Source organism: Scylla paramamosain, unplaced genomic scaffold (genome assembly GCF_035594125.1).
Source record: "Scylla paramamosain isolate STU-SP2022 unplaced genomic scaffold, ASM3559412v1 Contig19, whole genome shotgun sequence".
NCBI lineage: Eukaryota > Metazoa > Arthropoda > Malacostraca > Decapoda > Portunidae > Scylla > Scylla paramamosain.
In genome coordinates, this window is record NW_026973684.1 from 35,001 (window position 1) to 57,500 (window position 22,500).

At 40.5% G+C, this 22,500-nt stretch overlaps 2 protein-coding genes and 1 long non-coding RNA gene across 3 annotated transcripts in view; 1 reads left to right on the forward strand and 2 right to left on the reverse strand.

Annotated features, from left to right (window-relative positions):
* Nucleotides 1–2,874: 2,874 nt before the first annotated feature.
* Nucleotides 2,875–8,788, reverse strand: LOC135097411 (uncharacterized). Its single transcript, XR_010265665.1, has 3 exons — nucleotides 8,706–8,788; nucleotides 5,823–5,999; nucleotides 2,875–3,030 (listed from the first exon to the last, which is right to left on the reverse strand). It is a non-coding gene; the product is annotated as an uncharacterized LOC135097411 (long non-coding RNA).
* Nucleotides 8,789–11,653: 2,865 nt separating this feature from the next.
* On the forward strand, nucleotides 11,654–13,129 carry LOC135097410 (TBC1 domain family member 22B-like). Its single transcript, XM_063999256.1, has 2 exons — nucleotides 11,654–11,927; nucleotides 12,648–13,129. The coding sequence occupies exons 1-2, from the start codon at nucleotides 11,781–11,783 to the stop codon at nucleotides 12,783–12,785; spliced, it is 285 nt and encodes a 94-aa protein (XP_063855326.1). The 5' UTR covers nucleotides 11,654–11,780; the 3' UTR covers nucleotides 12,786–13,129.
* Nucleotides 13,130–14,227: 1,098 nt separating this feature from the next.
* LOC135097402 (uncharacterized) overlaps nucleotides 14,228–22,500 on the reverse strand; it is a 12,946-nt gene continuing 4,673 nt past the window's right edge. The window contains exons 6-11 of the mRNA XM_063999247.1: nucleotides 22,130–22,228; nucleotides 21,113–21,385; nucleotides 20,284–20,446; nucleotides 19,888–20,048; nucleotides 19,136–19,353; nucleotides 14,228–14,330 (exon numbers count right to left, since the gene is read on the reverse strand). Coding sequence (XP_063855317.1) covers nucleotides 14,228–14,330; nucleotides 19,136–19,353; nucleotides 19,888–20,048; nucleotides 20,284–20,446; nucleotides 21,113–21,385; nucleotides 22,130–22,228 — 1,017 coding nt within the window. The remainder of the gene's footprint in view (nucleotides 14,331–19,135; nucleotides 19,354–19,887; nucleotides 20,049–20,283; nucleotides 20,447–21,112; nucleotides 21,386–22,129; nucleotides 22,229–22,500) is intronic.

The following is a 22,500-nucleotide window of genomic DNA, read 5'->3' on the forward strand; positions in this document are numbered from 1 at the left end:
GTGTGTGTGTGTGTGTGTGTGTGTGTGTGTGTGTGTGTGTGTGTGTGTGTGTGTGTGTGTGTGTGTGTGTGTGTGTGTGTGTGTGTGTGTGTGTGTGTGTGTGTGTGTGTGTGTGTGTGTGTGTGTGTGTGTGTGTGTGTGTGTGTGTGTGTGTGTGTGTGTGTGTGTGTGTGTGTGTGTGTGTGTGTGTGTGTGTGTGTGTGTGTGTGTGTGTGTGTGTGTGTGTGTGTGTGTGTGTGTGTGTGTGTGTGTGTGTGTGTGTGTGTGTGTGTGTGTGTGTGTGTGTGTGTGTGTGTGTGTGTGTGTGTGTGTGTGTGTGTGTGTGTGTGTGTGTGTGTGTGTGTGTGTGTGTGTGTGTGTGTGTGTGTGTGTGTGTGTGTGTGTGTGTGTGTGTGTGTGTGTGTGTGTGTGTGTGTGTGTGTGTGTGTGTGTGTGTGTGTGTGTGTGTGTGTGTGTGTGTGTGTGTGTGTGTGTGTGTGTGTGTGTGTGTGTGTGTGTGTGTGTGTGTGTGTGTGTGTGTGTGTGTGTGTGTGTGTGTGTGTGTGTGTGTGTGTGTGTGTGTGTGTGTGTGTGTGTGTGTGTGTGTGTGTGTGTGTGTGTGTGTGTGTGTGTGTGTGTGTGTGTGTGTGTGTGTGTGTGTGTGTGTGTGTGTGTGTGTGTGTGTGTGTGTGTGTGTGTGTGTGTGTGTGTGTGTGTGTGTGTGTGTGTGTGTGTGTGTGTGTGTGTGTGTGTGTGTGTGTGTGTGTGTGTGTGTGTGTGTGTGTGTGTGTGTGTGTGTGTGTGTGTGTGTGTGTGTGTGTGTGTGTGTGTGTGTGTGTGTGTGTGTGTGTGTGTGTGTGTGTGTGTGTGTGTGTGTGTGTGTGTGTGTGTGTGTGTGTGTGTGTGTGTGTGTGTGTGTGTGTGTGTGTGTGTGTGTGTGTGTGTGTGTGTGTGTGTGTGTGTGTGTGTGTGTGTGTGTGTGTGTGTGTGTGTGTGTGTGTGTGTGTGTGTGTGTGTGTGTGTGTGTGTGTGTGTGTGTGTGTGTGTGTGTGTGTGTGTGTGTGTGTGTGTGTGTGTGTGTGTGTGTGTGTGTGTGTGTGTGTGTGTGTGTGTGTGTGTGTGTGTGTGTGTGTGTGTGTGTGTGTGTGTGTGTGTGTGTGTGTGTGTGTGTGTGTGTGTGTGTGTGTGTGTGTGTGTGTGTGTGTGTGTGTGTGTGTGTGTGTGTGTGTGTGTGTGTGTGTGTGTGTGTGTGTGTGTGTGTGTGTGTGTGTGTGTGTGTGTGTGTGTGTGTGTGTGTGTGTGTGTGTGTGTGTGTGTGTGTGTGTGTGTGTGTGTGTGTGTGTGTGTGTGTGTGTGTGTGTGTGTGTGTGTGTGTGTGTGTGTGTGTGTGTGTGTGTGTGTGTGTGTGTGTGTGTGTGTGTGTGTGTGTGTGTGTGTGTGTGTGTGTGTGTGTGTGTGTGTGTGTGTGTGTGTGTGTGTGTGTGTGTGTGTGTGTGTGTGTGTGTGTGTGTGTGTGTGTGTGTGTGTGTGTGTGTGTGTGTGTGTGTGTGTGTGTGTGTGTGTGTGTGTGTGTGTGTGTGTGTGTGTGTGTGTGTGTGTGTGTGTGTGTGTGTGTGTGTGTGTGTGTGTGTGTGTGTGTGTGTGTGTACAGGACTTCCAGGTATTGATTTAACAGAGATTGTGTGAAACAGAATCTATTAACATATAGTATCAGGTAAAATGACACACTGATTACTGTCCTAATGTGTGTCCTAACTCATAATAATTTTGTATTATTTTTTGTACTATTGGGTACTATTAAAGGCTTGTACTAACTCTTAATATTATTGTGGGCTATTATATCACCTCTAACTATCAGTACTATTCTTTACTACTATCCAGGCAATAGTAATCCATTCTTTTCAACCATCAAGTGAGAGAGACAGATTTATTTATTTATTTATTCATTTATACAAGCCAGTGCTAGAGTAATATATATGTATAAAAAGGCCTACTAAGGTCCCTGTAGGTCAAAGGTCATCCTTCAAATACTGATTAACTCTTGTATTAGGGTGGTGGACAGAATAGTGGTGAAATATTGAGAATACTGGTGAACTCTTGTATTAGTGAGGTGGACAAAATAGTGGTGAAAGATTGAGAATACTGGTTAAATGTTGTATTAATGAGGTGGATAGACTAGTGGTGAAATATTGAGAATACTGGATAACTCTTGTATTAGGTGGGTGGTGGTGATGGTGGTGGTGGTTATTGTTGTTGTTGCTGCAGTCAGAAGCCATGATATTTATTCAATTTGTTTACTTGGGTTTGCACACAGAAGGTAAAAAGAAGCAAAAAATAAAATCATGCTAAAAAACACAAAAGAAAAAAGAAGTTAAAGAAAGAAAGAAAGAAAAAAATGAACAAAATTAAAAAGAAGAGCTTAAAAATCAAAGGTAGCTTTTGTTGTTGACCGAAAAAGATAAATAAATAAATAAACAAACAAAAATGCATCCAAATTTCAGGCTTTCGTTATTATTATTGTTGTTGTTGTTGTTATTATTAATGTAGGTGTGGAGGGCAGTCTGCCACTCTCCAGACCCCCAGGACCCTTTTCATCACTTCCGGTAACAGCAGCAGCAGTACTAGTAATAGTAGCAACAGTATTAGAAGAAGAGGAAGAAGTAGTAGTAGTAGTAGTAGTAGTAGTAGTAGTAGTAGTAGTAGTAGTAGTAGTAGTAGTAGTAGTAGTAGTAGTCCTCCCTCTCCCATTGGCCTGTTATATTTAGTCTGTCCACCACCTCTCTCTCTCTCTTGCTGGTTATAGTAATAGTAGTAGTAGTAGTCCTCCCTCTCCCATTGGCCTTATACATTGAAGCATGATAATACATAGCTGTGTTGCCTCATATGATGTACAGAGGGTGTACATGGCAGTGTATGTATGTGTTGTGGCTTATACAATGCTCTCATACACTAAAGCATGATGATACATACCGCTTTATTGCCTTGTATGAAGTATTGATGTGTCAACAGTGTTCTTGCATCCCATCTGTCTTGTGTTGGCCTGGTTCACCTCTGCAATACAAAAGAAATTATTATTAGTATTACTGATGCTAGTAGTAGTAGAAATAATAGTAGTAGTAGTAGTAGTAGTAGTAGTAGTAGTAGTAGTAGTAGTAGTAGTAGTAGTAGTAGTAGTAGTAGTAGTAGTAGTAGTAGAAGTAGTAGTAGTAGTAATGATTTATCCATCTATGTTTTAAATGTTTTTTTTAATTATTGTGATGTCATAATGCTTTCTCTCCTTCTCTATCTAACCCTCTCTCTCTCTCTCTCTCTCTCTCTCTCTCTCTCTCTCTCTCTCTCTCTCTCTCTCTCTCTCTCTCTCTCTCTCTCTCATTCTCTCTCTCCCCGCAGACAGTGAGCGCAACATGGTAAGGACAGAGAAGTTCCTGGAGGTGATCAACGCAGCCAACACTTCCCTGCCGGAGCTGCGGAAACTGTCTTGGTCTGGCATTCCCTCACAAGTCCGTGCTGTGGCTTGGAGGTAATTAAATGTATGTATGTATGTGTGTATGTATGTGTGTGTGTTAGGTAGTACTAGTGAAGTTATGAATGTTTTTGTTTGTCTGTTAATTTTTAGTAATATAAAATAAAAATAAAAAAACACATTAATTTCTCTCTCTCTCTCTCTCAGGGCTACCTCCCAGCAAACTCAGAGAGATGAGAGGACACGCTGCGAAGGAAACGAGAGGAATAATGGAGTTTTGTGGACCAGTACTATGGCACGAGGCACGAGGATATCCACCAAGATACCTTTAGACAGGTGTGTGTGTGTGTGTGTGTGTGTGTGTGTGTGTGTGTGTGTGTGTGTGTGTTGATAATCTTCCTTTCCTGTTTTTTTTTCTTTCAATATTTTTTTCTCTCTCTTTTTCTTTATTTTCTATGTGTGTGTATATCAGTTTAAAAGCTTCATTCTCCTGTCATAGGAATATTTGTCACCTGGTGTATCTTTTCAGTCATTCTTTTATATACTGACTAAGATCTCTATCCTTGTAATATAGAGACCACAAAAGCAAGTATTCTCCTCTCTACTGATCTCATCTAACCTAACCTAACATAACCTTAGCAAACCAAACCTAACCAAACCAAACCAAACTTAACCTAACCTAACCAAACCTAACTTAACCTAACCAAACTTAACCTAACCCAACCTAACCAAACCAAACTTAACCTAACCCAACCTAACCAAACCAAACTTAACTTAACCGAACTTAACTTAACCTAACCTAATCGAATTTAACCTAACTTAACCTAACCTAACCAAACTTAACTTAACCTAACCTAACCTAACCAAACCTAACTTAACCTAACCTAACCAAACTTAACCTAACCTAACCTAACCAAACTTAACTTAACCTAACCAAACTTAACCTAGTCTCACCAAACCCATGTCTCTCCACAGATTCACATTGACATCCCACGCATGTCTCCCCTGATTCCGTTGTTCCAACAAACAATCGTACAAGAAATGTTTGAGCGCATTCTGTACATCTGGGCCATCCGTCACCCTGCCTCAGGTTACGTGCAGGGGATCAACGACCTTGTCACACCCTTCTTCATCGTCTTCCTTCGTGAGGTGGTTCCTAAAGGTGAGGTTTTCAATGTCTTTTCCTACTTTGTGATTTAGATTAAGTTCTTGTCTTGTAAGGGCCTATTCTGTAATGCTCTGCTTTCTTGTTCCTTCTCTGCCATCTAGACTTTTCCAGAGTCACAGAGGGATAATTAGCTGTGTTCTCAAGAGTGTTTCTCCTGTTGATAATGTAGAAGTCTTGTTAATCTGTTACCACAATTTTAAAAACACTTAAAAATGCTTTGCTCATTTATCAAGACTGTTTTTCAAGGTCAAGGAGATGATTAGCCAGTTTTCAAGAGTGCTTCTCCTGTTAATAATGTACAAGTCTTGTTAATCTGTCACTAGAGTCATGAAGAACACACTTAAAAACATGTACAGCTTCATCTAGAGCCTTTTTGAAAACAGAGGAAGTACAGCACAGAAGTGTTTCAAAATATGGTACCAAATATCTATCAGTTTATCTATCCATCAGTTTATTTTGTTAGAAAAGGGAACAAGGAGAGAGAGAGAGAGAGAGAGAGAGAGAGAGAGAGAGAGAGAGAGAGAGAGAGAGAGAGAGAGAGAGAGAGAGAGAGAGAGAGAGAGAGAGAGAGAGAAATATAAACGATGATAATAAACTTGTAAGAAAAGGAGGAGGAGGAGGAGGAGGAAGAGGAGGAGGAGGAGGAGGAAGAGGAATAAGCAAGATAAACAACAACAACAGCAACAGCAGCAGCAGCAACAACAACAACAACAACAACAACAACAACAACAACAACAACTCAGTCTTTCCATAAAACAAAGACAAGACACATTTTCTTCCAAAACATTTTCCAAAACCATTTTTCACATCATTTCTGAGACAGGAAGTGAGATTCAGTTGAATATTCAATTATCAGGGGGCAATTTCCTGCTAACCCTCTTAAATTGGGGGGGAGGAGGAGGAGGAGGAGGAGGAGGAGGAGGAGGAGGAGGAGGAGGAGGAGGAGGAGGAGGAGGAGGAGGAGGAGGAGGAGGACATGAACTGATAAGAAAATTTCAACAGTATATTTTGTATTTTTGAAGCAGGAAACCACAGATTGAAGCAGTAAAACAATAAAAAACCCAGCTGGAAGAGGAGGAGGAGGAGGAGGAGGAGGAGGAGGAGGAGGAGGAGGAGAAGGAGGAGGAGGAGGAGGAGGAGGAGGAGGAGGAGGAGGAGGAGGAGGAGGAGAAGGAGGAGGAGGAGAAGGAGGAGAGAAAATTCATGTATTACCTTATTTGGAAGTGGCAGTGGATCTTAGTCCTTGTTTTCCGCCTGGCTCTGTTCCTTCTGTGCCACGCTGAGTGCTGTGGTGGTGGTGGTGGTGGTGGTGGTGGTGGTGGTGGTGGTGGTGGTGGTGGCGGTGGTCATGGTGGTGGTGGTGGTCATGGTGGTCATGGTGGTGGTAGCCTGTCGGAATAAAAGCAACATTAGTAATTTTCATGTACCAGCAATGTAAGTAATGTACCAGTAAATATATCAATAAATGAAAGAATGTTAATAATTGTGGAGGTGAAGAGAGACACAGGTGTTACGGCTCAGTTCTGACTAGTCTTGCTGTTGTGTCTAGGGGTGAGTAAGCCCTGGTGTTGGTCTTATTGATGCTGGGCTGGGCTGCTTGTGGCCTCAACCTGCTGGGTGATGGGCTGGTTCAGGCGCTGACTCACCCACTAATCAGCCCCGGTCATGTGTGAAGGGTGCACCAAGTATTGCTGCAGTTATTAATATTTGTGATGAAATCTGAAACTGTTCCTGAGATCACCAGGTACGGGAACACACAGGGGCCACGTGGCTACACTTGTGAGGTGTAATACATTAATACTTCACATTAAGGCAAGAACAATGTGAAGATGTGCTCAGTACACCACGTTTGTCAAGGATACAATGCTCAAGACACAATGAACATCACACAGAGACTGGCTGTGTTGTTAAGGAGCTGCCATGCTGTGCTGTGCTGTGCTGTGCTGCCTTGCCTCTCAACCTGTACACTCATATTTAAAGCAGTGAGGTGCAGTTTACACCCTTGCTGTGTGCTGTGTCTCAGTGTGTGCCCAGCCCATCCACAAGGATAGCCAGGGTGCTGGACAGACAGGGCACACATGAGGCTGTGCCACCTGTCCAGCAGCCCAGTAATGCAAGAACAGGGGAGGCAGGGTAAACTCTGGAACTCCCTGCCTGCTTCTGTATTTCCACCTTCCTATGACTTGAATTCCTTCAAGAGGGAGGTTTCAAGACACTTATTCATCAATTTTTGACCACTGCTTTGACACTTTTATGGCACTGGCATTTCAGTGGGCATATTTTCTTATTGGATTTTTGTTGCCCTTGGCCAGTGTCACTCCTACATAAAATTGAAAAAAAAAAAAAAAAGCTGACCTAAGCGTGGTGACACAGAGGTACCAGCAAGTGACCTCAGGAAGATGAAAAAGTAATGGAGGTCATCTATTTCACCAATCACAATGACATGAAGGCTAGGGACACCACAGGGCCAAGACACCACCACCAACACCACGCCACCCTTCACGCGTCACCCAGGCCGACAGGTTGGCGGCCCAGCGCGTTGGCCTCACACTTGCACTGTTCCTCCCCTGGTATGTGTGTGTGTGTGTGTGTGTGTGTGTGTGTGTGTGTGTGTGTGTGTGTGTGTGTGTGTGTGTGTGTGTGTGTGTGTGTGTGTGTGTGTGTGTGTGTGTGTGTGTGTGTGTGTGTGTGTGTGTGTGTGTGTGTGTGTGTGTGTGTGTGTGTGTGTGTGTGTGTGTGTGTGTGTGTACAGGACTTCCAGGTATTGATTTAACAGAGATTGTGTGAAACAGAATCTATTAACATATAGTATCAGGTAAAATGACACACTGATTACTGTCCTAATGTGTGTCCTAACTCATAAAAATTTTGTATTATTTTTTGTACTATTGGGTACTATTAAAGGCTTGTACTAACTCTTAATATTATTGTGGGCTATTATATCACCTCTAACTATCAGTACTATTCTTTACTACTATCCAGGCAATAGTAATCCATTCTTTTCAACCATCAAGTGAGAGAGACAGATTTATTTATTTATTTATTCATTTATACAAGCCAGTGCTAGAGTAATATATATGTATAAAAAGGCCTACTAAGGTCCCTGTAGGTCAAAGGTCATCCTTCAAATACTGATTAACTCTTGTATTAGGGTGGTGGACAGAATAGTGGTGAAATATTGAGAATACTGGTGAACTCTTGTATTAGTGAGGTGGACAGAATAGTGGTGAAAGATTGAGAATACTGGTTAAATGTTGTATTAGTGAGGTGGATAGACTAGTGGTGAAATATTGAGAATACTGGATAACTCTTGTATTAGGTGGGTGGTGGTGATGGTGGTGGTGGTTATTGTTGTTGTTGCTGCAGTCAGAAGCCATGATATTTATTCAATTTGTTTACTTGGGTTTGCACACAGAAGGTAAAAAGAAGCAAAAAATAAAATCATGCTAAAAAACACAAAAGAAAAAAGAAGTAAAAGAAAGAAAGAAAGAAAAAAATGAACAAAATTAAAAAGAAGAGCTTAAAATTCAAAGGTAGCTTTTGTTGTTGACCAAAAAAGATAAATAAATAAATAAACAAACAAAAATGCATCCAAATTTCAGGCTTTCGTTATTATTATTGTTGTTGTTGTTGTTATTATTAATGTAGGTGTGGAGGGCAGTCTGCCACTCTCCAGACCCCCAGGACCCTTTTCATCACTTCCGGTAACAGCAGCAGCAGTACTAGTAATAGTAGCAACAGTATTAGAAGAAGAGGAAGAAGTAGTAGTAGTAGTAGTAGTAGTAGTAGTAGTAGTAGTAGTAGTAGTAGTAGTAGTAGTAGTAGTAGTAGTAGTAGTAGTAGTAGTAGTAGTAGTAGTCCTCCCTCTCCCATTGGCCTGTTATATTTAGTCTGTCCACCACCTCTCTCTCTCTCTTGCTGGTTATAGTAATAGTAGTAGTAGTAGTCCTCCCTCTCCCATTGGCCTTATACATTGAAGCAAGATAATACATAGCTGTGTTGCCTCATATGATGTACAGAGGGTGTACATGGCAGTGTATGTATGTGTTGTGGCTTATACAATGCTCTAATACACTAAAGCATGATGATAAATACCGCTTTATTGCCTTGTATGAAGTATTGATGTGTCAACAGTGTTCTTGCATCCCATCTGTCTTGTGTTGGCCTGGTTCACCTCTGCAATACAAAAGAAATTATTATTAGTATTACTGATGCTAGTAGTAGTAGAAATAGTAGTAGTAGTAGTAGTAGTAGTAGTAGTAGTAGTAGTAGTAGTAGTAGTAGTAGTAGTAGTAGTAGTAGTAGTAGTAGTAGTAATGATTTATCCATCTATGTTTTAAATGTTTTTTTTAATTATTGTGATGTCATAATGCTTTCTCTCCTTCTCTATCTAACCCTCTCTCTCTCTCTCTCTCTCTCTCTCTCTCTCTCTCTCTCTCTCTCTCTCTCTCTCTCTCTCTCTCTCTCTCTCTCTCTCTCACATTCTCTCTCTCCCCGCAGACAGTGAGCGCGACATGGTAAGGACAGAGAAGTTCCTGGAGGTGATCAACGCAGCCAACACTTCCCTGCCGGAGCTGCGGAAACTGTCTTGGTCTGGCATTCCCTCACAAGTCCGTGCTGTGGCTTGGAGGTAATTAAATGTATGTATGTATGTGTGTATGTATGTGTGTGTGTTAGGTAGTACTAGTGAAGTTATGAATGTTTTTGTTTGTCTGTTAATTTTTAGTAATATAAAATAAAAAAAAAACCCACATTAATTTCTCTCTCTCTCTCTCTCAGGGCTACCTCCCAGCAAACTCAGAGAGACGAGAGGACATGCTGCGAAGGAAACGAGAGGAATAATGGAGTTTTGTGGACCAGTACTATGGCACGAGGCACGAGGATATCCACCAAGATACCTTTAGACAGGTGTGTGTGTGTGTGTGTGTGTGTGTGTGTGTGTGTGTGTGTGTGTGTGTGTGTGTGTGTGTGTGTGTGTGTTGATAATCTTCCTTTCCTGTTTTTTTTTCTTTCAATATTTTTTTCTCTCTCTTTTTCTTTATTTTCTATGTGTGTGTATATCAGTTTAAAAGCTTCATTCTCCTGTCATAGGAATATTTGTCACCTGGTGTATCTTTTCAGTCATTCTTTTATATACTGACTAAGATCTCTATCCTTGTAATATAGAGACCACAAAAGCAAGTATTCTCCTCTCTACTGATCTCATCTAACCTAACCTAACATAACCTTAGCAAACCAAACCTAACCAAACCAAACCAAACTTAACCTAACCTAACCAAACCTAACTTAACCTAACCAAACTTAACCTAACCCAACCTAACCAAACCAAACTTAACCTAACCCAACCTAACCAAACCAAACTTAACTTAACCGAACTTAACTTAACCTAACCTAACCGAATTTAAACCTAACTTAACCTAACCTAACCAAACTTAACTTAACCTAACCTAACCTAACCAAACCTAACTTAACCTAACCTAACCAAACTTAACCTAACCTAACCTAACCAAACTTAACTTAACCTAACCAAACCTTAACCTAGTCTCACCAAACCCACGTCTCTCCACAGATTCACATTGACATCCCACGCATGTCTCCCCTGATTCCGTTGTTCCAACAAACAATCGTACAAGAAATGTTTGAGCGCATTCTGTACATCTGGGCCATCCGTCACCCTGCCTCAGGTTACGTGCAGGGGATCAACAACCTTGTCACACCCTTCTTCATCGTCTTCCTTCATGAGGTGGTTCCTAAAGGTGAGGTTTTCAATGTCTTTTCCTACTTTGTGATTTAGATTAAGTTCTTGTCTTGTAAGGGCCTATTCTGTAATGCTCTGCTTTCTTGTTCCTTCTCTCCCATCTAGACTTTTCCAGAGTCACAGAGGGATAATTAGCTGTGTTCTCAAGAGTGTTTCTCCTGTTCATAATGTAGAAGTCTTGTTAATCTGTTACCACAATTTTAAAAACACTTAAAAATGCTTTGCTCATTTATCAAGACTGTTTTTCAAGGTCAAGGAGATGATTAGCCAGTTTTCAAGAGTGCTTCTCCTGTTAATAATGTACAAGTCTTGTTAATCTGTCACTAGAATCATGAAAAACACACTTAAAAACATGTACAGCTTCATCTAGAGCCTTTTTGAAAACAGAGGAAGTACAGCACAGAAGTGTTTCAAAATATGGTACCAAATATCTATCAGTTTATCTATCCATCAGTTTATTTTGTTAGAAGAGAGAAGATTATAGTATTACCTAACCTATCCATCCATCAATCTATCAATCTATCTATCTATCAATCAATCTATTAGCAAAGAAGACACTAGGCATTCAAAAAGATTACTTTATTGCCAAACCTAACCTATCCATGCATCCGTTCACCAATCAGAGGAGAGCCTGGACACATACGAGGTGGAGAAGATTGAAGCGGAGCAGCGGGCGGTGGTGGAGGCAGACAGCTTCTGGTGTATGTTAAAGCTGCTGGATGGAATACAAGACAACTACACTTTTGCACAGCCAGGCATTCAAAGCAAAGTGCAACAGCTCAGCGAACTTATGAAGAGGATAGATGGTGTGTGTGTGTGTGTGTGTGTGTGTGTGTGTGTGTGTGTGTGTGTGTGTGTGTGTGTGTGTGTGTGTGTGTGTGTGCGTGTGTGTGTGTGTGTGTGTGTGTGTGTGTTTCTCAGTTATTCTTGTGTTCTCTTAAGTATCCAGCCTCTCTTTGTCTCTGTAGTAATCTGGTTGTGTGTGTGTGTGTGTGTGTGTGTGTGTGTGTGTGTGTGTGTGTGTGTGTGTGTGTGTGTGTGTGTGTGTGTGTGTGTGTGTGTGTGTGTGTGTGTGTGTGTGTGTGTGTGTGTGTGTGTGTGTGTGTGTGTGTGTGTGTGTGTGTGCGTGTGTGTGTGCATGTGTGTGTGTGTGTGTTTCTCAGTTATTCTTGTGCTCTCTGAAATATCCAGCCTCTCTTTGTCTCTGTAGTAATCTGGTTGTGTGTGTGTGTGTGTGTGTGTGTGTGTGTGTGTGTGTGTGTGTGTGTGTGTGTGTGTGTGTGTGTGTGTGTGTGTGTGTGCAACTTAATCCTAACTCAATCCATCTTTCCACAGTCAATCTCCACCAGCACTTGGCCAGACATGAGATAGACTACCTTCAATTTTCCTTCCGATGGTTCAACAACTTGCTAATGAGGGAGATGCCCCTAGGCTGCACCGTCAGGCTCTGGGACACACTGCACGCTGAACCTGACGGCTTCTCCCACTTCATGCTCTATGTGTGTGCTGCGTTCCTCACCTACTTCTCCCAGCACCTCATGAACCAGAGGGATTTCCAGGTGTGTGTGTGTGTGTGTGTGTGTGTGTGTGTGTGTGTGTGTGTGTGTGAGTGTGTGTGTGTGTGTGTGTGTGTGTGTGTGTGTGTGTGTGTGTGTGTGTGTGTGTGTGTGTGTGTGTGTGTGTGTGTGTGTGTTGTGTTCCTCAGCTATTTTTGCCAGCACCTCATGAACCAGAGAGGGACTTTCAAGTGAGGGTTTTTTTATGTAGGAAGGACACTGGCCAAGGGTAACAAAAATCCATTAAAAAAATATGCCCACTGAAATGCCAGTCCCATAAAAGGGTCAAAGCAGTGGTCAAAACTTGATGAATAAGTGTCTTGAAACCTCCCTCTTGAAAAAATTCAAGTCATAGGAAGGTAGAAATACAGAAGCAGGCAGGGAGTTCCAGAGTTTACCAGAGAAAGGGATGAATGACTGGTTCCGAGGGTCAATGACTGACTGACTTCCGAGGGTCTAGGCCAGCGAGTGTGTGAAGGCTGTGCTTATTTATCATTCTGTATGAAGTGAGCAGTCGCACACCTTTCCTTCTCCTAACCTAACCTAACACCAACAGTGACTAATACTGCTACTACATATCTGAAGGCTATACATAAATCTTTCCTCCTAACCTAACCTAACTTAACCTCCCCTGCCCCACATTGAAACTATTCCCTACCACTAGAGTCCAGTGGAGTTCACCTAACTAAACCTAACTAATCTAACATAAGGTCACTCCCACAGGGCTTAATGCTGCTGCTTCAGAATCTGCCAACATCCTCTTGGTCAGACACGGAGATCAGTCTGCTGGTGGCCGAGGCATTCAGGTTGAAGTACACATTTGCTGATGCGCCAAACCACCTCCAGACACCTCGGAAGTGATGCCACACCCAGCACAACAGTGGAGCAACACCAGGAAACCATAGAAACAAACAGAATCCACCAAATGTCACCAAAATAGCCAAAACCTACTGAAAATTAATGGGGAACGCAAGGAAATATTTAAAACGCAGGAAATTAATGGGTTTTACCAGAAAAATGCCCAGAACGTACCAGATATTAGTGAGAAACGAGAGAATATAATTTTAAACAGCAGGTGTTACCAAGAATAATACCCAGAATGCACCAGAAAATATAAGCAAAAAATAGAAACAAGAAAACACCAGAGAAATTAACAAGAAAATGTTCATAAAAAAAAAATACCTTAGAAAATTTAATTAAAAGCATCATACCATATCAAAAAAAAAAACAATATTAAAAAAACACAATAATAAACACTAAAACACCCAGAATACTGAAAAAAACATCAATAAACACCACAAAACACCAGGAAATGCCAGGTACAAGGGTGCTGGAGTGAGTGGTATTAGTGTTTTGTGAGAGATGACGAGGTGAGGGGAGAATTGTGAAAAAAGTGTGAGGTGCAGCCAGATTGTGCCGTGTTACCCAGTACAGACACGATTCACAGCTCCACACAACACTGGTAGCCTCACCCGCAACTGTGACTGTGTGTGTGTGCGTGTGTATGTGTGCGTGTGTTTCATACTGCTGAGGAACAGATGAGTTCTGCATTTGGAAACTTACTTATGAATTTACATATTATAATGATACCACAGATAGTATTATAGTTGACTGGATAGAACCAGCAGACAAGAGGCATCAAATCTTTCATAATCTGCCTAAAGTAACTAAAAATATGTCCAGAAACATAAGCTGAAACAAATTTAGTTAAAATGAGAAATAAGAGGTGAATTAAAACATAATCCTTCTCAGAGAAATAGTTTGTCTTATGTTTTTCACTGCTATGTGTACTTGCAATTATCTTTCATTGCTCAGGAATCCTGAGCAATGAAAGATAATTGCAACTAACCTTGCTTCCCCAAAATGCAGATAAACCTTTAAAATTTACCATCAGCATTATAAATTTAGTTGCATATATCCACTGTTCAAATTACAATAAGACCAATTTAATGAGATTGAATGTTGTGTTTGGAGTTTTATTTAAAATATCAGTTTTTTTCTTTAATTTGTAGTTAATGTTTTTAAATGCTTGGCAAGTCTCTCTCTCTCTCTCTCTCCCCACACACACCTCCAGGGGCTTCCTCAAGATTGAAAGATTAACTATTTACCCACAAAAAGACTTCTCAGACCCTTCTCAAGCTCCCAGGACCCCCTTAGAAGACCTCCACACCCACAAGACCCCAACACACCTCCACGGGCTTCCTCAAGATTGAAAGATTAACTATTTACCCACAAGAAGACCTCTCAGACCCTCCTCAAGCTCCCAGGATCACTTAGAAGACCCCCACACACCCCCCAGCGGCTTACCTTAGGGGAGAACGGGTCATGTTGATTGTATTTTTCTGCAGTGACGACAGAGTGGTTGTTGACTTGGGTGTGGTGGGCAGGCTGGCTGGTACGCTTTTCCTGTAAGATGTAGGGGCTGTTAGTAGTAGTAGTAGTAGTAGTAGTAGTAGTAGTAGTAGTAGTAGTAGTAGTAGTAGTAGTAGTAGTAGTAGTAGTAGTAGTAGTAGTAGTAGTAGTAGTAGTGGTGGTGGTGGTGGTGTGTCTAGAAGTGTTTGAGGATATTTTGGTGTGTTTTGAAGGAGTTTGTATGTTGTAATGTGTTTTTAATGTGTTGTTGTGTGTTTGCAGGTGTGTTGGGGTGTTTAAGGGGTGGGCAGACTGGTGTTGCCTTCCCCCAGCAAGTTACAGAGGCTATTAACATAAGAGTAGAAGATAAGACAAGTCACAAGCAAGCCACCCACAAAATGAGGCCTCCCTTAAGATTACTACCCTCCCATAAACCACTCGGTAAACACACACACACACACACACACACACACACACACACACACACACACACACACACACACACACACACACACACACACACACCTGTTGGACATAGCAAGGTGACAGTCAGTTCTTGTCAGTATCTTGAAATCAGCAGTGTTGCATTGAGAACCCTTTGAGTCTGGAAGAAAAACAAACTCATTAATTAGACTTCCACCATTGCTGACAACTTCATACTAATTACAGACACACAGAACAAGATAACAGTGTCAGTTTATGGTGTGCAGGTGTCCCCCTAGGACACCCGCACACCTTCAGGACCCCCACACACCTCCAGGGGCTTCCTCAACATTGAAAGATTAACTATTTACCCACAAAAAGACTTCTCAGACCCTCCTCAAGCTCACAGGACCCCCTTAGAAGACCCCCACACCCACAAGACCCACACACCTCCACGGGCCACCTCAGGATAGAAGGATTAAATATTCACCCACAATAACACGTCGCAGACCCTCCCCAAGCTCCCAGGATCCCTTAGAAGATCCCCAGACACCCCTAGGACCCGCACACACCCCCAGGAGCTTACCTATTAGGTAGGTATTAGGCCACAACTTGTCATGCAGCACACACACACAAACTTCTAATTCTCTCTCTCTCTCTCTCTCTCTCTCTCTCTCTCTCTCTCTCTCTCTCTCTCTCTCTCTCTCTCTCTCTCACAAAAAATCTGACCTGAAACAATGACTGTAAACCTCAAGTGAGAATACAACACACACTTCTGCCATTAACATCATATCAATTTCATAAATTTTCATAAATAATTTAGTGTCCACCAGTTTTATAGGAATCCTATGTAAGAACTGGATCTGTGCAATGAAATTATTGAAGGATATGGTGAAATGAATGGCCATCTCTATTTGAGGTACTATATACATATGAAGGCTTTTTTTAAACACAAAGTCCAACTGTGATAGTTCTTCTCTGCATCTTGTAGGTTCATTCACCCATTGTCGCATTGTATTCACCATCATGGTATGCATAAGTTCTTCACTCCATGACCCAACATTTTCTTTCACTTCCATCTTCTCCCAGTTAATTCCTTTAGTGTTGAAGTCACCTACTAAGAACACTTTGTTACTTTTCCTTATCATTTCCTCTATGCTATTTCTTGTTTCTAGTTGCATAGTTTTATATCTGTTGATCTCCCATGCATTAAGTTTGCACATGATTTGCTTGTCTACTTTATTCAGACACTTAAAAAATTAGCATGTAGTGATGTCACATACCCTAAAGTACCATGCTAACCTTTACATAACTTTTCTTATTGTCATTGTTATTGATTATTATTATTATTATTATTATTATTATTATTATTATTATTATTATTATTATTATCATTATCATTATTATTATTTTTTATATAGAAATTAATGTTATATTTATTGTTATTCTCTTGCTCACACACACACACACACACACACACACAAATTAGCAGACACATGCACTGAGTCACACTGCACACACCCTCCTCAAAATACACTTCAATACACACACACACACACACAAAGAAATCAACAAACATATTTAGTTATGCTACACACCCCCTTGTTAGGTATACACACACACACACACACACACACACACACACACACACAATTATGTATACAAATATGGATGGTTTGGTTTCAAGCCTATTGGAACTTAGACTATTTAAAGAACAATAAACCCAATGTGGTAGGTTTAATGGAAACTAAACTAAAAGAGGAAATAAATGGGATTTGCAAAGGAGGAGACAGAAAAGGAAAGGGAGGAGGAGTGATGATATTGGTAAAAGAGGATATTGTTGTTGAGGAAGTGGAATATGGTGATGGAATGGTGGAAACTTTGAGTATTGTGATTAAGATCAAAGGAAGTGAAAAAAAGGAAAGTTATCATGACTTATGTATCACCAAAAACTAATGCATGGGAGACCAGTAGATATAAAACTATGCAACTAAAAACAAGAAATAGCATAGAGGAAATGATAAGGAAAAGTGACAAAGTGTTCTTAGTAGGTGACTTCAACACTAAAGGAATTAACTGGGAGGAGATAGAAGTGATAGAAAATGTTGGGTTGTGGAGAGAACTTAGGCACACACACACACACACACACACACACACACACACACACACACACACACACACACACACACACACACACACACACCTTACCAATTTGAAAAAGAAAAGAGGAGAAAAAAAAAAGAGATCAGGGGTGAAGAGGAAGGAAACAAAAGACAAGAGCAAGTGTAGATAGCCCTAATTAGATACAATGTTGTGTGTGTGAGTGTGTATTTCCCCAGTTTTGACATACAGGAAAAGAACAGTGCTTGTACTGACACATATTTATATCCAGTAATGTCCTGTTTGGCTTTCAAGTGTTTAATATTCCTAATGTGGACTACTTTGTATCCAAGGTGTTCAATCCAAGTTTCAGCGTTGCTATGAGAAAAATTGTATTCATTGATATCTTTCATATGAACAGTCATTTGAATTTCTTGCTGTATCTTGTATCTCTTGAATCACAAAAAAAAAAAAATATATATATATATATATATATATATATATATATATATATATATATATATATATATATATATATATATATATATATATATATATATATATATATATATATATATATATAAAATCTGTCATCTTGGAATTTCTTTGATGCCTTGGATATTATATGATTTCCCCTTTTCATGTATTTATTTATTTATTTATTTTATTTATTTTACGTATTTATTTATTTGTTTATTTATTTATTTATTTTTTGCTAATCTTTCTTCACTATCTTGGTTGATGCTCTTCATATTCTGTTTATGTTCCTTATGGTCTCTCTCAGTATGATGACCATATGATTGTTGAATATTCCAGTTTTGGATGGATCATGGAAATTGTTTCATCTAACTGAATGTCGTTCTTATAAGAACATAACATAAGAAATAAGGGAAGCTGCAAGAAGCGACCAGGCTTACACGTGGCAGTCCCTGATCATTTTCCTTGGCTTATGTCTTTCCTCTGAACCTGTTTTTAAGTGTGTCTGATGATAAGTTATCTTGAAACATTATTCCTAATTCTTTTCACATTCTTAATCTGTGGATTTGTTAATTTCTTATCAGGTAATTTCCTGTCTGTGTCATACTACTCTTGCCAAATTCTGTCTGCACTTTTTGACATTATTATTATTTTTATTATTATTTTTATTATTGTTCAGACATTTAGACAACTTGGAGGGGGAGGTAGGAGGAAAACACAGGTGTATGGAGTTGAGTTTATTCCTGACCAGTTTTGCCTACAGCTTCTTCAGCTGAAGAAGCTGTAGGAAACTGGTCGGGAGTAAACTCAACTCCATACACCTGTGTTTTTCTCCTACCTCCCGTATATATATATATATATATATATATATATATATATATATATATATATATATATATATATATATATATATATATATATATATATATATATATATATATATATATATATATTCATCTAATCTTTTCTTGATATTTATGATATTTAATAATCCCTTGTTAAAACCACTTATAAGTTTGAAGACATGAATCAGGCCACTTCACACATTCCATGATTCTAAAGAGAGCAAATTGAGTGGTCTGGATTTGTTACTCTATAATTAAGCTGTCTTACCAATCTGAAAACCTCAGTCATGTTGTCTTACCCTTCATCTCTTGGTAAAATTCATACTCAGATCATTGATTTTCATTCAACATACTTTTGCATTTCAGTGAAATTATATAAGCGAGAGAGAGAGAGAGAGAGAGAGAGAGAGAGAGAGAGAGAGAGAGAGAGAGAGAGAGAGAGAGAGAGAGAGAGAGAGAGAGAGAGAGAGAGAGAGAGAGAGAGAGAGAGAGAGAGAGAGAGAGAGAGAGAGAGAGAGAGAGAGAGAGAGAGAGAGAGAGAGAGAGAGAGAGAGAGAGAGAGAGAGAGAGAGAGAGAGAGAGAGAGAGAGAGAGAGAGAGAGAGAGAATCAGAGAGAGAGAGAGAGAGAGAATCAGAGAGAGAGAGAGATCAGAGAGAGAGAGAGAGAGAGAGAGAGAGAGAGAGAGAGAGAGAGAGAGAGAGAGAGAGAGAGAGAGAGAGAGAGAGAGAGAGAGAGAGAGAGAGAGAGAGAGAGAGAGAGAGAGAGAGAGAGAGAGAGAGAGATCAGAGAGAGAGATCAGAGAGAGAGAGAGAGAGAGAGAGAGAGAGAGAGAGAGAGAGAGAGAGAGAGAGAGAGAGAGAGAGAGAGAGAGAGAGAGAGAGAGAGAGAGAGAGAGAGAGAGAGAGAGAGAGAGAGAGAGAGAGAGAGAGAGAGAGAGAGAGAGAGAGAGAGAGAGAGAGAGAGAGAGAGAGAGAGAGAGAGAGAGAGAGAGAGAGAGACAATAAACACTTACTCCATTTCATTGGCTTTTTCAGAGAAGACTCTCAAAATGAACTCTCCTTCTTCATTAGGCTCAAAGGTGGATGGCACAATGCAGTAAGTGCCAGGGGGCAGCTTGAAGCGACAAGACACCTCCCTCATGTTGATGAAGGATGGGGAACGAGCCACTGAGGCAGAATACTTGAAGAAGTTCAGATCTAAAGGCCGAGGAACACCATCTGGGTCTCGTAACTGTAGAGTGAAAATGTGAATATGTGTAAGTTTAGCTAGTTACTGATGCCTGCTATTTATCACTCCTTCAAAGGCGTCGGCATGTTGGAAGAATCTCGACTTTGTTGTCTTTGCACATTGCAGTCCTCTCTCTCTATGATATTCTAATGATATGGCCTTCCATTTCACAGGAAGATATTTTTCACACCAGCAGCATTTAAGGCTATGTCTGACTATCATCATATTGCCATGTATAACAAATCATAATGATGTGGTCATGAGGAAAGAAATGATGAAAATAATGAGGTGAGTGCTAAGCATTTTAAATATGAATACAAAGCTGAGGGATATGACAAAAAGACAAGGTTTGATCCACAGGAAGAAGAAGAAGAAGAGAGAGAGAGAGAGAGAGAGAGAGAGAGAGAGAGAGAGAGAGAGAGAGAGAGAGAGAGAGAGAGAGAGAGAGAGAGAGAGAGAGAGAGAGAGAGAGAGAGAGAATGAAGTTATACATTACACATGTGAATTTCTTCCACAACTACAGAAGTCTTGACTTACATAATAAATTGCAAAGCCAATAGTAAGGCACTCTAAGCCAAGCTTCCTCTGTGAACGGCGATTCTTCTGCATCAGTGCCACAATCACTGTACACTTGTTGTCATCATCATCATCAACCTCAGTCAAAGTGATTCTGTACTGAGGATTGTGCCAGAATGTATCTGTTGACAAACAAGTCACACAAGTAAATCCAAAAGTTTAATCATGCAAGAGGTTCCTTGACATAAGCACTAACAGGTCTCAGATATGTAGATACATAGTGGGTGAAGTTGTGGTAAGATCTATGGGACAACAAGAAACTAACATTCTCAGATATGTACACTATCAAGTATTTCTTCAGTGAAAATGGGCATAATAACTAATGAAACAACACAAACCAATGGCCGTTAGACTCACCAAGGAAATTCCTACATCCGCCAGATGAGGAGCCCCTGATCCAGGCTCCCTCAAACACACTCATCTCCCACTTGTGCTGCACGGAGCCGATGATGTCCTCGTCCTCCAGGGAGTCTGGGTTGAGGTTGGTCATCTCCAGCATGGTGAAGTTGGTCAAGAAGTCCTGAGTAAGTTATGAATTAGAAACAATATGGGAATCTTTCTCTCTTTTTCTTTCTCTTGCCATCTTACATAGTAAAACACACTATCTATCTGTTTGTGTGTAGGTGTGTCTGCTTTTCACAGAAAAACCATTGAACTGACTGTGATGAAATTTGGACTGATACTTGATCCAGGGAGTGACACAGGTTATGTCTTAACTACTTTCAACCCAAAACTGTTAGGTTATTCAATTTTATCTTGACGACACCAGGTCATTCTGCTAGTATGAATAAAATCCTTGGGAAAACCTTTATTAACAGCACAGCCTAAACTTTTCTGCATGGTCAAGAAAGGTACTGAAGAAATATTTCTATCACATGAAAATATGCTTGTTGAAACGCTTAATCAGTACATATCAATTCTGTTTGCCTAATTTAAAAAAACCTTCTTACTTTTTCCTTCAACTTATTCTTCACCTTACACTACAAATACATTTTGAATCTATGTTGTCAATTTAAAAGCATTATTAATTTCTAATGGAACAAGTGTTCACATTTACATAATATGATAAAAATATGTATGTAGTTTCGTGAAGACATCAAACAAATACTGTACAATAAAGAAGGTTCTAAATACTGTAACAATAAAAAAATTATTAGTTTCCAAGAGGCAGAGTATTATCACTAACCTTGAAAGACATCCAAAACTCCCCATCATGTTTAAAGGTGAGACCCATCTCTTCTTTCTCCTCAGGAGGAATGAACTGCCATTCTTGACTCTTGTCACTCCAGGGGCCAACCCACTCTGCTTCATTGCCCCAAGGGTTACGGATGCGCACCAGAGGGATCTTGCCTGACACCCTTGGAGTCTGGATGTCACAATACTTGATGCGAGTGATGGAGTAAGCATGACCACGCACCAGACCATTGTCACAGCGTGCCTCCACCACATTGGGGTCAGGCTGTAGGAGAAAAAGGGGAAAATATATTTTATTGAGAGATATTTGAGGACACGTATATTATGTGTGTGTGTGTGTGTGTGTGTGTGTGTGTGTGTGTGTGTGTGTGTGTGTGTGTGTGTGTGTGTGTGTGTGTGTGTGTGTGTGTGTGTGTGTGTGTATTCAAAAGTGTACATGCAAATAGCCTTTCACACAAATGCACACTCACACACACACACACACACACACACACAAATTCTCTCTCTCTCTCTCTCTCTCTCTCTCTCTCTCTCTCTCTCTCTCTCTCTCTCTCTCTCTCTCTCTCTCTCTTATAATGTCAACAAAAGTTCCTATAATGTGCTTATTATTATTATTATTTATTATTATTATTATTTATCCATTTATTTATTTATTTATTTATCTATTTACTTATTCATTATTTTTCTAGGTAATGTAAAAATTTATTATGAATTGTACAGTTAATCATGAGAGAGAGAGAGAGAGAGAGAGAGAGAGAGAGAGAGAGAGAGAGAGAGAGAGAGAGAGAGAGAGAGAGAGAGAGAGAGAGAGAGAGTTTGTGTGTATGTATGTACGTATGTATGTTAGATATTATATTATTGTTATTACTAGGATCTTCCAGACCCACCTCAGGATAGAAGGATTAAATATTCACCCACAATAACACCTTGCAGACCCCCCCAAGCTCCCAGGACCCCTTGGGAGACCCCCAGACACCCACAGGACCCCCACACACTCCCAGGGGCTTACCTTAGGGGAGAACGGGTCATGTTGATTGTGTTTTTCTGCAATGACGACAGAGTGGTTGTTGACTTGGGTGTGGTGGGCAGGCTGGCTGGTACGCTTTTCCTGTAAGATATAGGGGCTGTTAGTAGTAGTAGTAGTAGTAGTAGTAGTAGTAGTAGTAGTAGTAGTAGTAGTAGTAGTAGTAGTAGTAGTAGTAGTAGTAGTAGTAGTAGTAGTAGTAGTAGTAGTGGTAGTGGTGGTGTGTCTAGAAGTGTTTGAGGATATTTTGGTGTGTTTTGAAGGAGTTTCTATGTTGTAATGTGTTTTTAATGTGTTGTTGTGTGTTTGCAGGTGTGTTGGGGTGTTTAAGGGGTTGTTCCAGAGTGTTTTTTAAT

Excerpts from the sequence above, each read along its gene's own strand:
- LOC135097410 (XM_063999256.1), top strand. The coding sequence starts at position 11,781 with ATGAGGGAGATGCCCCTAGGCTGCACCGTCAGGCTCTGGGACACACTG. Across the intron at positions 11,928-12,647 it reads TGAACCAGAGGGATTTCCAG|GGCTTAATGCTGCTGCTTCA; the intron begins GTGTGTGTGTGT and ends TCACTCCCACAG.